Source organism: Ranitomeya imitator, chromosome 4, assembly GCF_032444005.1.
Source record: "Ranitomeya imitator isolate aRanImi1 chromosome 4, aRanImi1.pri, whole genome shotgun sequence".
NCBI lineage: Eukaryota > Metazoa > Chordata > Amphibia > Anura > Dendrobatidae > Ranitomeya > Ranitomeya imitator.
The window spans coordinates 313985178-313999398 of NC_091285.1; the positions used below are offsets into that span (position 1 = coordinate 313985178).

General features: G+C 43.0%; 2 protein-coding genes across 2 annotated transcripts in view; both read left to right on the forward strand.

Annotated features, from left to right (window-relative positions):
- Positions 1 to 14221, forward strand: part of CFTR (CF transmembrane conductance regulator) — a 268329-nt gene that overhangs the window by 212911 nt on the left and 41197 nt on the right. The window lies entirely within an intron of this gene.
- On the forward strand, positions 3109 to 4802 carry LOC138674098 (uncharacterized). The gene is made up of 2 exons (XM_069762034.1): positions 3109 to 3701; positions 3806 to 4802. The coding sequence occupies exons 1-2, from the start codon at positions 3349 to 3351 to the stop codon at positions 4773 to 4775; spliced, it is 1323 nt and encodes a 440-aa protein (XP_069618135.1). The 5' UTR covers positions 3109 to 3348; the 3' UTR covers positions 4776 to 4802.

Genomic DNA, 14221 nt, shown 5'->3' on the forward strand with positions numbered 1-14221 from the left:
AAACTTTTGAATGGTAGTGAATAACCCAAAAAAGAACTACAATCTTTTTTAGAGATTTTATAAAAACAGACAATTTCCAAAAAAGGAAAAAAGGAGATCCCGCGCGTCCACGTAGGCGCAGTAAAGAAGACATCAAGTGATGTCATTGGTCGGGCAGCGCGAAGTGCGCATGCCCAAGGCAGAATATGACCGTGCAGGCGCCTGGACAACTGAATAATGCCGAGGAGGCGGCGCACTTCTCGCAGAGTGACAGCTGTGTTGTGTCTGGATGAGGGAGGAAAGACTTGCCCCCCGGACGATTTGAAGGTATGAGGGACCAAATTCAAAAGCGATTATTTCTGCAGTGCAATGAACAATAACGAAAAGAGCCACCTTGTCAGAATGCAGCATTAGTGCTGCACAAGCTGGCTCTTTTAGTTACAAATGCCTGGAGGGGGGGGGTGACAGGTTCCCTTTAAAATCCTATATAGGCCAGTGTGTGTAAGGAGCAGATCAGATATATCCTATCTCTTACTGATCATAGTCCCAGTGCTTGTCTCCTTACTAATATTCCTTGTCCTGTATCATGGTTTATGTATCATGGTTTATAGGGATTTCTTGGTGCGGCCGCTACCTAATTCCCTTCAGAATCACCATACACATCTGGCCAGTGTAAATAAAAAATTGCCCTAGTACCTCCACGACTTGTTTCGCCAGAGACCTGTTGTCATCAGGGTATGAAGGTTAAATTGTTACTTTTGTTATAGATCAAGCTATGACTGTCTGAATTTCAATGGAAATGTCCAGGTATTTCTATATACTTAAAAAAAAATACTTTTTTATGTTTTTCAATTAGATTTTACTGGTACTAACAGGAAAAAGTATGTTTTATATAGATTAAAACATATTGCTATACATTGCTATACATCTTCCATTCAAAAAAAGCGTATACCTATTTCATACTTTTTTTTTTGGAACCAAAAAAAATAGTCAACATCCAAATACATGCAATATTGAGCAAACCTAACAAAACTATATTTTTAATTAATTTGAAACGGTCTGAAAGGAGACAAACACAGAAATATATTTTCCATCACAAAAGTGATCACTTTTTCCTGTGCAACATTGCTCAATCCTCATGTGAAATATTATTTATTTAACCCTTTAAAAACCGTAAGTATTTTTGTTTTTGCTCTTTGCTCCTCTTCTTCCCAGAGCCATAAATGTTATTTTTCAGTCGAAATGGCCATGTGGGGGCTTGTTTTTTGCAGGATGAGTTGTTCCTTTGAACAGGACTATTGGTTTTATCATATCCTGTACTGTAAAACTGGAAACAAATTCCAAGTGCAGTGAAATTGCAAAAAAGGGGAAATACCACAGTTGTGTTTTTTTTTACCATGTTCACTAAGTGCTTAAACTGACCTGCCATTATGATTCTAAGGGCCCCTTTCCACTTGTGAGAAAAAAAAGGGTCCGATTTACGGACCGAAAAAACGGATGTAACGTCTGCGAGTGTCATGCGAGTGTCATGCGAATGTCATGCGATTTTTTTTTATTGCAACATCCGTATGACATCTGTATTGCTGTCCGATTTTTACGCATGGGTCTCCTTTGAAAAGCCGGTAATTCAGCGCAGTGTACAGTGAAATCACACTGACAGGTTAGATTAGAGTAGATATATACACATAGAATAGGTATATATACATATATATGTCAGGGAGACACCTATATATATATATTTATATGTAATGCAGCGCTAGATAGCTTCAGAGCCGGTAATTCAATTGCCGGCTTTTGCTATCTCCTTCACAAACATCTGCCCCCAGCCACCCCAGAAAAGGCACATCTGGAAGATGCGCCTATTCTGGCACTTGGCCACTCTCTTCCCATTCCCGTGTAGTGGTGGGATATGGGGTAATGAAGGGTTAATGTCACCTTGCTATTGTAAGGTGACATTAAGCCAGATTAATAATGGAGAGGCTTTTTACAGGCAGAAGCTCTGCTATAATGCAGCTGTGCTCCTGGCTGTAAAACCCCAACGAATGAATGTAAAGTAGGTCAATGACCTGTAGTTACCTTCATTCGTGGTGATGCGCCCTCTGCTGGATGTCCTTCGAGCGTGGGAAAAAATCAGAAAAGTTCCCAGGCTCGAGTTCATATGAGGACAACCAGCAGGCTCCTGCCTGTAAAAAAATTTAACCCCTTCAGATGGATTTACATCGTGGGACGTGACAGATCATCGGAATGTATGAGATATTGTTGTTTTTTTATTTTTCCTTTGTTACAGAGCGAGGGTCTTCAGGTGGATTACTAGGATAATAAAATATTCCAACAACCTGTGTTTTTATTTCATTAAAAGACTCTGTAATAATGTGTTTGTGTTTTTTTTTAACCGTTTCAGACTATTGGATTAATAATGGATAGGTGTCATAATTGACGCCTCTCCATTATTAATCTGGCTTAATGTCACCTTACAATAGCAAGGTGACATTAACCCTTCATTACCCCATATCCCACCGCTACACGGGAATGGGAAGAGAGTGGCCAAGTGCCAGAATAGGCGCATCTTCCAGATGTGCCTTTTCTGGGGTGGCTGGGGGCAGATGTTTTTAGTCATGGGGGCCAATAACCGTGGACCCTCTCTAGGCTATTAATATCTGCCCTCAGTCACTGGCTTTACCACTCTTGCGGAGAAAATTGCGTGGGAGCCCACGCCAATTTTTTCCGTTTATCCCTTAAATATAATAGATATACTAGAGCGCCCAAATTTTGCACATACACACTACTAAAAAAAATGGGGATATGAGATGGTTTACTGTATGTAAACCATGTCTCATATCATGTCGGGTTTAGGAAGGAGATAGGAAAAGCCGGCAATTGAATTACCGGCTTTTAAGCTATCTAGCGCTGCATTAAATATATATATAGGTGTCTCCCTGACATATATATATGAGGTCTGCTTGTTGTCCTGTCAACCCATCAGTGAGCTGCGATCATGTGACAGGGTCACTAAAGGGTGGGATTTCCGGCACTCTTTCTGTAAGCACAAGTTAGGGTTCTTTCACACTTCAGTTGTTTGGCATCAGTTAGGTCCGACATCATGGCGGATCGATGGATCCGTCAAATTTGTTGAGAAAACGGTTCTAACGGATCTGTTTTTTTGACGGATCAGCTGCCCTGATCCGTTAAAAAAACGGATCCGTTAGAACCGTTGCGACCGTTTTCCCATCCGTTGTAACCGTTTTTTGATGGATCCGTTTTTTAAAAAGGGAGGATCTCAATGTGATTGGCTACTGGAAACTACTGGAAAACTATATATACTGTGTATTTACACCACCTCTTTGAAAGGTTGTAGAGAAAGTGGCAGAGATGGAAGGAGTACTGGCGAACATTGTGAAGATATCTGCGGATTTTACTTTTGAGGCAAATCGGTTGGCAGTCATCGTTCGAGACAAGGAGGAAGAAAGAATGCGCATCCTGCGGCAGCGGCGGAAGAGAAGGCTGTGGATCCATCCCATCACAGCCCAACGCATGACCCGTGGTGTTTATTCCACACTTTACATTGAACTGAGGGAAAACCCTCAGAAGTTCTTCAACTATGTGAGGATGAAAGCTGAAAATTTTGAAATTTTATTGGGCCATGTGGAAGACTCTATACGGAGACGAGACACCCAGATGCGCTTCTCCATATCACCAGCGGAGCATCTCTTGGTGACTATTCGGTAAGTTATTTATTTTTTTAAATGATTCTCATTCATCAGAATTATAACTGTAATGTTGTTTTTTGACGTTTTTATTAATTATTGTCTTTTCCTTTTGTTAACAGATTCCTTGCAACTGGAGAGTCATTCTCATCCCTACATTTTCAGTTTAGGCTTGGGATATCCACCATCTCAGGGATCATCAGAGAGACCTGCCGGGCATTGTGGGAGTGCCTACAAGCGGAATACATTCCAGAGCCATCACAGGAGAGGTGGCTAGAGATTGCACAAAATTTTCAACAAATATGCCAGTTCCCAAATTGTGTCGGAGCAATCGATGGGAAGCACATAAGGATCGTCAAACCTTCTGGCTCTGGATCACAGTTTTACAACTATAAGAAGTACTTCTCAATTGTATTGATGGCCATAGCCGACGCACACTGCAAGTTCATCGCTGTGGATATCGGTGCGTATGGACGCGCAAATGACTCACAGATCTTTAAAACTTCACCAATGGGGCGTCGTTTGTATGGAGAGACATTTGACTTTCCGCCCCCTAGACCTCTCCCTGGAACCACCGGTCCACCATTACCATTTGTTTGCGTTGGAGATGATGCCTTGCAGCTTTCCCCACATTTGCTGAAACCCTTTGGAAGTCGTGGACTGACCCAGAGGAAGAAAATTTTTAATTACCGCTTAACCAGAGCACGAAGAGTAGTGGAATGTGCTTTTGGCATCTTAACTGCTAAATGGAGAATACTACTAACTGCAATTAAACTGCAGACTCAAACTGTCGATGATGTGGTGAAGGCTTGCGTGGTACTTCACAATTTTGTTTTATCAAAAGAACAAGTTTCCCTGGAGGATAATGTGTCAGAAAGCACCTTGCGGGATTACCACAACACAACTTTTCGCAGTCCAGTAGCAGTCTCCAGAATGCGGGACAATTTTGCAGACTACTTCATGTCTCCTCCAGGATCAGTTGACTGGCAGTATGAAATGGTTTATTTATTTTTTTCCACACTTGTAAAAATACCATTTTTTGTTTGGTTACAAAACCTTTGTACTTTAACCTTGCATTATTGTATGTTTTGAACTGGTACCCTTAAAACTTTTTCTACTGTTACTATTACCATAACCTTGGTGGCTTTAATACAGTTTTTTACAAAAAAAAAAAGGAAAGACAATAAAATTGTTTTTAAACCAAAAAAAAGTTTATTTATTATCTACATTACAGGTTCTCATAATTTGGGGTGGAGATAGTAGCGGAGGGGCTGACAGGGCGGACCACGTTGACAATGGGGGACAGGACATCACGGACATCATGGGGAGGAACAGAAGTGGAATAGGTGGTGAAAACATGAGGTTGGGCAGAGAGTTGAGGTGCAGATGTGGCTTGTGAGAGGTATGAAGGTGTTGGTGGGATCTGTAACGGTGAAGTTAAAGGGGAAGAATGGAAAGGGGAAGGTAAAAACTGTGAAAGACTAAGGGGGGAAGGAAGGAATGGCGAAGGAGTAGAATGGACTGGAGGAGGACGGAGGGGAGGATAGATGGTGGCTTGAGAGGGGAAAGGTGTAGAAACATGAAGGGTAGGTAGAGGGGTTTGGGACATCACCTGCACTAGAGCAGTGTGGCAGCCTTGCATCACATGCATCTGCAGGTCAGGAGTTAGATTTTCCATGTGCCTGATGACCGACAGTCTTGGTGACTGGTTTGCATCTGATTGCATCCTATCCAGACGACTGCTGAGTTCAAGTATGCTTTTGTTAAGCATATTGTACCCAGCAGACGTTTGCTCACTCAAAAGCTTGATGGCACTGTGGAAGGATGCATTCAGCTGCAAAAAATCAGGCGCATAGCTCCTTTCCTGACCTCTCTGGTGCTGCCGTCCTGACCCCAAAGGTGGTCTAGATGTTGCGGCAGTGGCAGAGGGGTGGGGTAAAGGGAACTCTAACTCATCACCTGCAGCTTCAAGTGATGAAGTCCGACCTGCTGCTCCAGCGCTGGTGGATGGGTCTGAGGGATCAAACAAAAGGGAAGGTACAGATACAGAGGGGTCGACGTAGTCCCCGGTGGCAGACTCCCTAGAGATCGCTCCGGAGGGGTGCAACTCTGATGCAGGCTCCCGAGTGCTGCAGAAAGTGCTGTTAAAGAAGAAGACTAATAAAATAAATAAATAAATAAATAATGTGCTTGGATGGAGGCATATGTATTGTATGTGCTGTGCTGAATGTAGTGTGTTGTATGTGACGATCGGTCTGTGCAAAACTTACACTATGCGCTCCCGCTCCTTGTATTTCTCCACCCTGTCCGTCTCCTGTAAGCCCCTCTGCTTCATCTTCCTGTGAATACAGAATAAAGACTTAAAGGGTTAAAATACAATTGCCATAGTTGTACCAAAATAAAAAAATTATGAAGAACAAAAATAAACACCTCCGTTTGCTGACGATGTGCTGGGGGGCTCTCAGAAGAAGACATTATGGTCTTGGGGGGTCTTGGGGGGCCTGCCTATGTGTCTTGAGTCCCTCTTGGTCCCTAGAATCTGCAAGCATAAAGAGAGTTCTAAGCTACTATACAAAAGGATAGATAGATCCAGCTTTCAGGACTTTACACTTACATCTGTTTCCAAAACTTGGGGAGCCTGCCTGTGTACGTCTTGGGTCAGTTCCTTACTTGGTTCCTGTAAAATCTTCCAATTTGAAGACAGTTTTAATTAGAATGATTATGAAGTATGACAACTTACTTTTTGATTTCCCCCACCACAAAAAAAAAAAATTGTTAACCGTCAAACTTGATATGCTAGATATGCTTGATGCACAAGCTGCCAAACCCTCTACCTCCTGTTTCCCCACAAAAAAAACCCCAAAAATCCCTTGAAAGCAACACCAAAACTACTTCGAACTTGATATGCGCCATGCGCATGCTGGCAAACCCACCTAAACAAAGTATTAACCTTCTAAAAAATGTTCCTCATTCAAAATTAAAATACCAATTCCCAAAATTGTTAATTATGATTACCCTACAGTTTGTATTTTCTAAAACCAGATAACATTTTCTATAGCAAAGATTTGCATTCCGCATTTGTATATAGAACCTTTACTGCACGTATACCCAGTTTTAAATTTATCTTGAAATGAGACTACTGACAGTTTTGTGAAATTTTTATTACTATATTTAAAAAAAAAAATTTTTTTTTGTTTGGAAAGTAGGAGCTACACTGCTCTTTATTTGAAATACCAGTACAGTATGAAAAACAACAAAAATGCAGAACACATCACACAACATTTATACACACACAAAACACATACAGCACAGCTATTCAAAATACCAGCACAGTATGAAAAAAAAATATATAAACAGGGCTGGCAGGCGCACGCATGGCCTGCACACACACGCACACACGCACACACGCACCTCATACTGGATGGCAGTACTCACATGGCTGTCTCAGGGCTGGCTGGCAGGGCCTCTCTGGCTGGCAGGGCCTCTCTGGCTGGCAGGGTCTGGCTGGCAGGGTCTCTCTTGCTGGCAGGGTCTTGCTGGCAGGGCCTCTCTTGCTGGCAGGGTCTGGCTGGCAGGGTCTTGCTGGCAGGGTCTCTCTTGCTGGCAGGGTCTTGCTGGCAGGGCCTCTCTTGCTGGCAGGGTCTGGCTGGCAGGGTCTCTCTGGGTGGCAGGGTCTCTCTTGCTGGCTGGCACATTTGGGAATGACCTGTCCTCTTTATATAGTTTTGGGGTTGTCTGGGCAAAGTATCCACTTTTTGGAGCATGCTCAATTAAAAAAGCGGATTGGGGCGTCGGATCCGCCAAATTACGGATCGTAACGGATCCGTCGCCCATAGGCGCTTATGCTAGAAAGTGGCAGACGCGATGGATTCGCCGCGGTCCGCCATTTCGGCGGCGACAAAAACGTTACAAAGTCCGTCAATGTCTAGACAATGTCCGCCAAATCTCGACGGATCTGTCGCATGGCGGATGGAACAGACGACCATCCACCACAATCCGTCGCTAATGCAAGTCAATGGGAAAATAGCGGATCCGCCCCAAAAAAAAGGGCGGATCCGCTATTTGACGAAAATGGCGGTTTGAAACTGACGACAAAAAACTGAAGTGTGAAAGAGGCCTTAAATGCCACTGTCAGAGATCAAAACAGCTGACATGTGTCGGGAAAGATGTGGGCTCAGCACCGCCCAACGTCGGAAAGGGGTTAAAGAGTAACCGTTGTTTTAATTTTTATTTCAAAAATCAATAGTACACATGAAAGTAAGAAACTTTTTACTATATTTTATGAGAAAATATTGCTTCTTTCTCAGCCAGAATTGATCAGTAATTATCAAAATTCTCAATCCTGAGGTAAAATCTGTATTCAGTGAAAATAGACTCTCACATTACTGAGCTGACAGTTGCTGTGGATATGGAGAAGGCAGAGCTCCTCCATAGTAGCAACTGCCATCTCCTGTCTCAGTAATGGGAACGTCTGTCTTCACTGAATAGATTTTACCTCAGAATTGAGAATTTTGGTAGTGACTGATCAATTCTGGCAGAGAAAGAAACACATTTTTCTCATAAGATATATTACAAAGTTTCTTACTTTCATGTACTGTATACTATTGATTTATTAAATAAAAACTAAAACAATAGTTACTCTTTAAATTATTCTCAAATGTATTTTTCACAAATGAGAGCGCTTTTGATGCATAACTGAAAAGTTATTAACTGATCAGATTTCTATTAGTTGAAATCGATTGTCTTATCTAGTTGAATAATTACCTTAAATTGTCTGTCATCCACTTCCGTCTGGGCGTCCTCAAATCCCACCATCCACCACGCTGCATCGGAAGTACGCCGACTGCCATATTGGAATACCCAATTGATGGATATTCCAATATGACACCCGCTGATGGTACCAGGCCCTTGCGCAGTACCAACAGCGGGTCATCGCCAGACCCCTCCACTGCTGGGACTCCCCCGCCGCTAAACCACCCTCACATCGGGCCTCTGGACCCCCCGCTGCTGGGACTCCCCCGATGCAAAACCACCCTCCCGATGCGATAGCGATGGAAGTGAAAAATTCCGTGAAAAGAGGATGGGTGACAGCACTACGTGTCCCAGGACACCACTACCAAGTGTGCTAGTGTGTATATGAATAGAGCCCCTTAATATCTTTGCTAAGGGGCATCCTGTACGCTTTGTACAGGACTAGCTGTATATATATACACCAGACATATGAAAATTCAGTGTTTACCTCCATTTGTTAGAAGCGTTAGTTTACAATACAAACAATTAGAGACTTCTAAGTGTTTTGTTCCTTCCTTATCTTAGACTGCGCTACGGGCAAAGAATTCTCAAGCTTATGTATGAGACTGGTTAGTTCAGTTTAACTTTTTTAGATTGTGACATAGAAAAGAGAATGGCTCTTTCATTAGTACACTTTTAACATCAATAGAAAGCAAACACCATTATACAAACGTTCCTGTTCTCTTCTCTCTGCAGCCAATTTTTTGCAAACATATTTGGCAAATTCAATTGGTGGCATACACATTATGGGTACTGTATGGGATATATGTGTATATATATATCTATACATAGTTATATACAGTCATGGCCGAAAGTGTTGGAATCCTTGAAATTGTTCCAATAAATGAAGTAAGTATTTTTCCAAGAAAATTATTGCAATTACACATATTTATTTCCTTTGTGTGTATTGGAACGACACAAAAAAAACAGGAAAAAAATGCAAATTGGACATAATTTCACACAAAACTGCAAAAATGGGCAGGACAAAATTGTTGGCACCCTCAGCTTAATATTTGGTTGCACACTCTTTGGAATAAATAACTCCAATCAATTGCTTCCAATAACCATGAGCAAGCTTCTTACTCAACTTGTCAACTGGAATTTTGGACCACTCTTAGGCTACTTTCACACATCAGTTTTTTGTTTTAGGCACAATCCGGCAAGTTTTTAAAAAAAACGGATCTGGTTTTTTTGCGCCGCATCCGTTTTTTTCTCATAGAGTTGTATTAGCGCCGGATTGCGCCTGATGGTCAGACGTTTCATCCGTTTTTTTCCGGATCCGTCCCAATAGTCGTTTCCAACAGACGGAGAAAATGTCCAGATGAACGTTTTTTCGTTCGGCGAAAAAAAGCGCACAGTGACAGAAACAGCCAAAAACGTGTGAAACGGACATGTGAAAAGATGAATCAGGCTCTCTCTCTCTCACTCCATATTAAAAATAAAAAACGGATCCGGCAGAAAAACGGATACGTTGCATCAGTTTTTACACTATTTGCAACAGATCCGTTTTTTCAAACATTTGCCGGATTCTGCCTGAAACAAAAAACCTGTTGTGTGAAAGTAGCCTTAGTTATATTGGAAAGGTGTCAGAACACAGTGGGGTCGGTTCATCAAAGTGTTTATGCAAGAAAAGTGGTGTTAGTTTTGTTTTCATGCCAGTTTGAATCAGCTATGCCAAAATGATCGGAGCTGGGTAAGAGTCGTTGTGGGATAGAACATAGCTATGCTCGCCCCTCCAAGTCATGAACAGTAATAGTGTTTTGTACAGCAGAAATGCTACCGCGCTTCCGGACTTGAGTAACATTTCTGGCGCAATGCACGGAGGAGTACGTCACTCAGAAGATGCGTCAACTTCATTAAGTGGTGTGCACCTTTTAATATATATGGAATCTCTCCAGCAAGACTGTGTAGCATGAGCGTGCACTGTGTCAGCCTTGATGAATCTGCCCCATAGTGTATTAGACTTTGCCTACTCATCAGAGCACCAACTCTGACTCCTGCATACAGCCAAAACAGCTTACAATGGGCATATAATCACCTGAAATGGACCATGTAGCAGTGGAAATTCTATGAGAATTATACTTTGATATGTACCAACTAGCTAAACATTGTTGCAGACCAAGTAACAGTATTCCCTAATGGCAGTGGCTGTGTCAGCAGGACTATGAGCTGTGCATCACTGAAAATTGTTTAGAAATAGTTTGAAGAACATGACAATGATCTCAATCAGATCCAGTAACTGTGGGATGTGCTAAAAAACAAGAACAAACCCCCCTCTTTAAGCCTTTACAGATCACAGGATTTAAATGATTATCTACAAACATATGCCATATTTTCCGGTGTATAAGACGACTGGGCGTACAAGACGACCCCCCAGCTTTTCCAGTTAAAATATAAAATCTTCTTAAAAGTCGGGGGTCTTCTTATACGCTGTATGTCGTCTTATAGGGGTGGTGACTAATGTGCCTTTTGGGGAGGGAGTGGTCCCGATGACGAAGAGGGGGAGTCTCACAGGAAAGTGTGAGTGGAGTATCCCCCATTACCTCATTGTAGCTGCAGCGTGGGGTCTCTGTGCTGGGGAGCCTCGGCGGCTACTCCTCTTTGTGCCGTGTGGGTGCTGTGCTGTGGGGCGGCGGCTCCTCTTCATGCAGCGTCTGTGCTGTGGGGCGGCGGTGGCATATCTTAGTGCAGAGTCAGTCGGGGCTCCTCCGGCATTTCCTCAAAGCCCGGAGGCCCCGGCAGCTCCATTGCTGCAATGCGGTGGCCTCCGGGAAAATGGCCGCTGGGGGCGGCGCATGCTCAGATTCAGATCTTGCCTCCCGAGATCTCCCCCCACCCACCATATACACATTGGTGTCTGCACCCGGCGTACAAGACGACACCCGGCGTATAAGACGACCCCCGACTTTTAAGAAGATTTTCAGGGGTTAAAAAGTCGTCTTATGTGCCGGAAAATACGGTAGATGACAGATACCAAAGAACACCTCCAGAGGTGTTGCGGAGTTCAGGTGTCGGTGGGTCAGAGCTGTTTTTACATTTTGGCGTAGAACACACCACAGCATCAGGAACCTAAAAAAACAGTTTTATAGCTGAAAGGTGTAAATATAAAAATGTGCTGCAGATTTTAAATCTACCACACTGATTGCTTTCCATTGGGTTTTCGGCTCAGAGTAAGGCCACATTCACACGTTCAGTACTTGGTCAGTATTTTACATCAGTATTTATAAGCCAAAGTCAGGAGTGGAACAATCAGAGGAAAACATAATAGAAACACGTCACCACATCTGTATTTATCACCCACTCCTGACTCCTGGTTTTGGCTTACAAATACTGAGATAAAATACTGACCAAATACTGATAGTGTGAATGTGGTCTAATATGGAGCAGATTTTTCTGCCTACAAAATCCAGATTGAGAATTCATCCACTATGTATGCTCTCTGGAAACATACCCTAAGGCTGTGTTCCTCAAATCAACTCCTCAAAAGCCACCAACAGATCATGTTTTCAGGATTTCCTCGTATTGCAAAGGTAATGGAATTATTTCCTGTGCAGGTGATGCAATTATTCCCTGTGAAATACTAAAGAAATTCTGAAAACATGACCTGTTGGTGGCTTTTGAGGACCGGAGTTGGGGAACACTTCCCTAAGGGCAAATTTCCACTTGCGATGAAATCGGACGAATACAATCTGATAAAATATCGAATTGCATTCGGACCAATGTTATTCTATCATTCTGTGTTCATCTGCGTTTTTTTTTTCAAGCTCAGATTAGATCTCAATGGGACTGGAAAAAAATCGCAGTATGCTGTGATTGTAATTGGATAGCATCCTGCAATAGAAGTCAATAGGGGCGAGAAAAAAATCACACAGCACTCGGACCATGCGAGTGCTGTCCGATTTTTCCACACTGATCGCATTTGAAAAGCCAGTAATTCACCTGCCCCGTACAGTAAAATTACACTAACAGGTTAGAATAGAATAGAGAGAATAGATATATACACATAGAATACATATATAGATGTCATTGACTAAGTGAGCTGTGAGCTAATATTAACAGCCTGGGAAGCTCCATGCACGTACAGTAAGCTGCGCACACACTGTACTAATTGTATTTGTCACAAACATCTATATATCTACCTAGTCTATATGTACCGTATATACTCAGCCCTTTTTTTTAGGCTGAAAATGCCCTTCTCGGCTTATACTCGAGTCATTGTCCCAGGGGTTCGGCGGGAGAGGAAGAGCGGCGCCCAGGGGCGGACTGGGCCGGGTGGCAGGAATGCATCTGCCCCCCGGGCCGGTGCCTGAGCAGGTGCACAGGGCCGCTGGAGGATCGGCAGCGATTTTAATACATAGCGCGCCGCGTCCCTCCAGCCGGCCCTTTAGTCAGGTCATGTGCGCGCGCGTTGCCTGCACTGAAGTGCCGCGGCGGCCCGCACTAGTGTGCGAGCACGGCCGCGGTCCTAGTTCCTGCGCGTGCTCGCTGGCCATGTCAGAGCGGGCAAGCAGGAGAGAGGAGACCATGCGCGGCTGCGCGCACATATTTGAAAAAGCCGGCGCGCATAGCCTGACTGTGTCTGACGCTGGCCGGCCTGCACCAGCGTCAGACAGACTGCTCACCAATGCCTGGGATGATCCTTCCTCTCCACTTCACTGCCAACGCTGGCCAGGACCCGTCACCCGACCCACCTCAGCTCTTCATCCTCCCGACCTCCCCCCATCTCAGGGACCTGGGTGAGTCCCAAGATGATTTTTTAATGTATATACAGCAGTATTGCCTATATAATGTGTATAGACTGCTATATATACATTATATAGGTGATACTGCTGTATATGATCACTATACCACTATGATGCATGTATAGCAGTCTATATCTTAATAGGTGACACTGCTACTGATGCGTATATACCTTATATAGGTGACACTGCGGTGTGTGTATGTATGTATATATATATATATATATATATACACACATATATGTACATGTATACACAGCAGTATCACCTATATAAGGTATATACACATCAGTAGCAGTGTCACCTATATAGGATATAGACTGCTATACATACATTATATTGTGGTATAGTGATTATATACAGCAGTATCGCCTATATAATGTATATATATAGCAGTCTATACACATTATATAGGCAATACTGCTACTGATGTGCATATAGGTGATACTTCTGTGTATATATGTCGTTATGTAGGTGATACTGGTGTGTGTGTGTGTATGTATATATACACACACACACACGTACATATATACACAGCAGTAACACCTATATATAACATATATACACATCAGAAGCAGTATTGCCTATATAATGAATGTAGACTGCCGTATATATGATATATAGGTGATACTATCATTATATACAGCACTATCGCCTATATAACGTGTATCCAACATTTGCAGTATCACCTGTATAATGTACCGACTAATGTATATGCGTTATATAGGCGACACTGCTGTGTATAGTCGCACTATCTATCTGTGTCTAATCTATAGATTCAAGCAAAAAACAGGCAGCACTCCATTATATCTTTGTCAACTGTGCAGAGTTTAATTAGACCCACATGTCTTTACCACGACGTTTCGGCTCCAAATGAGCCTTTCTCAAGCCTTGAGATATAATGGAGTGCTGCCTGTTTTTTTGCTTGAATCTATGGACTAAGGAGAGCCGGTGGACGGGCTGCCTGGAGGCTTTGCACCCAGAAGATAGGTAAAGCGTTGTGCTGTT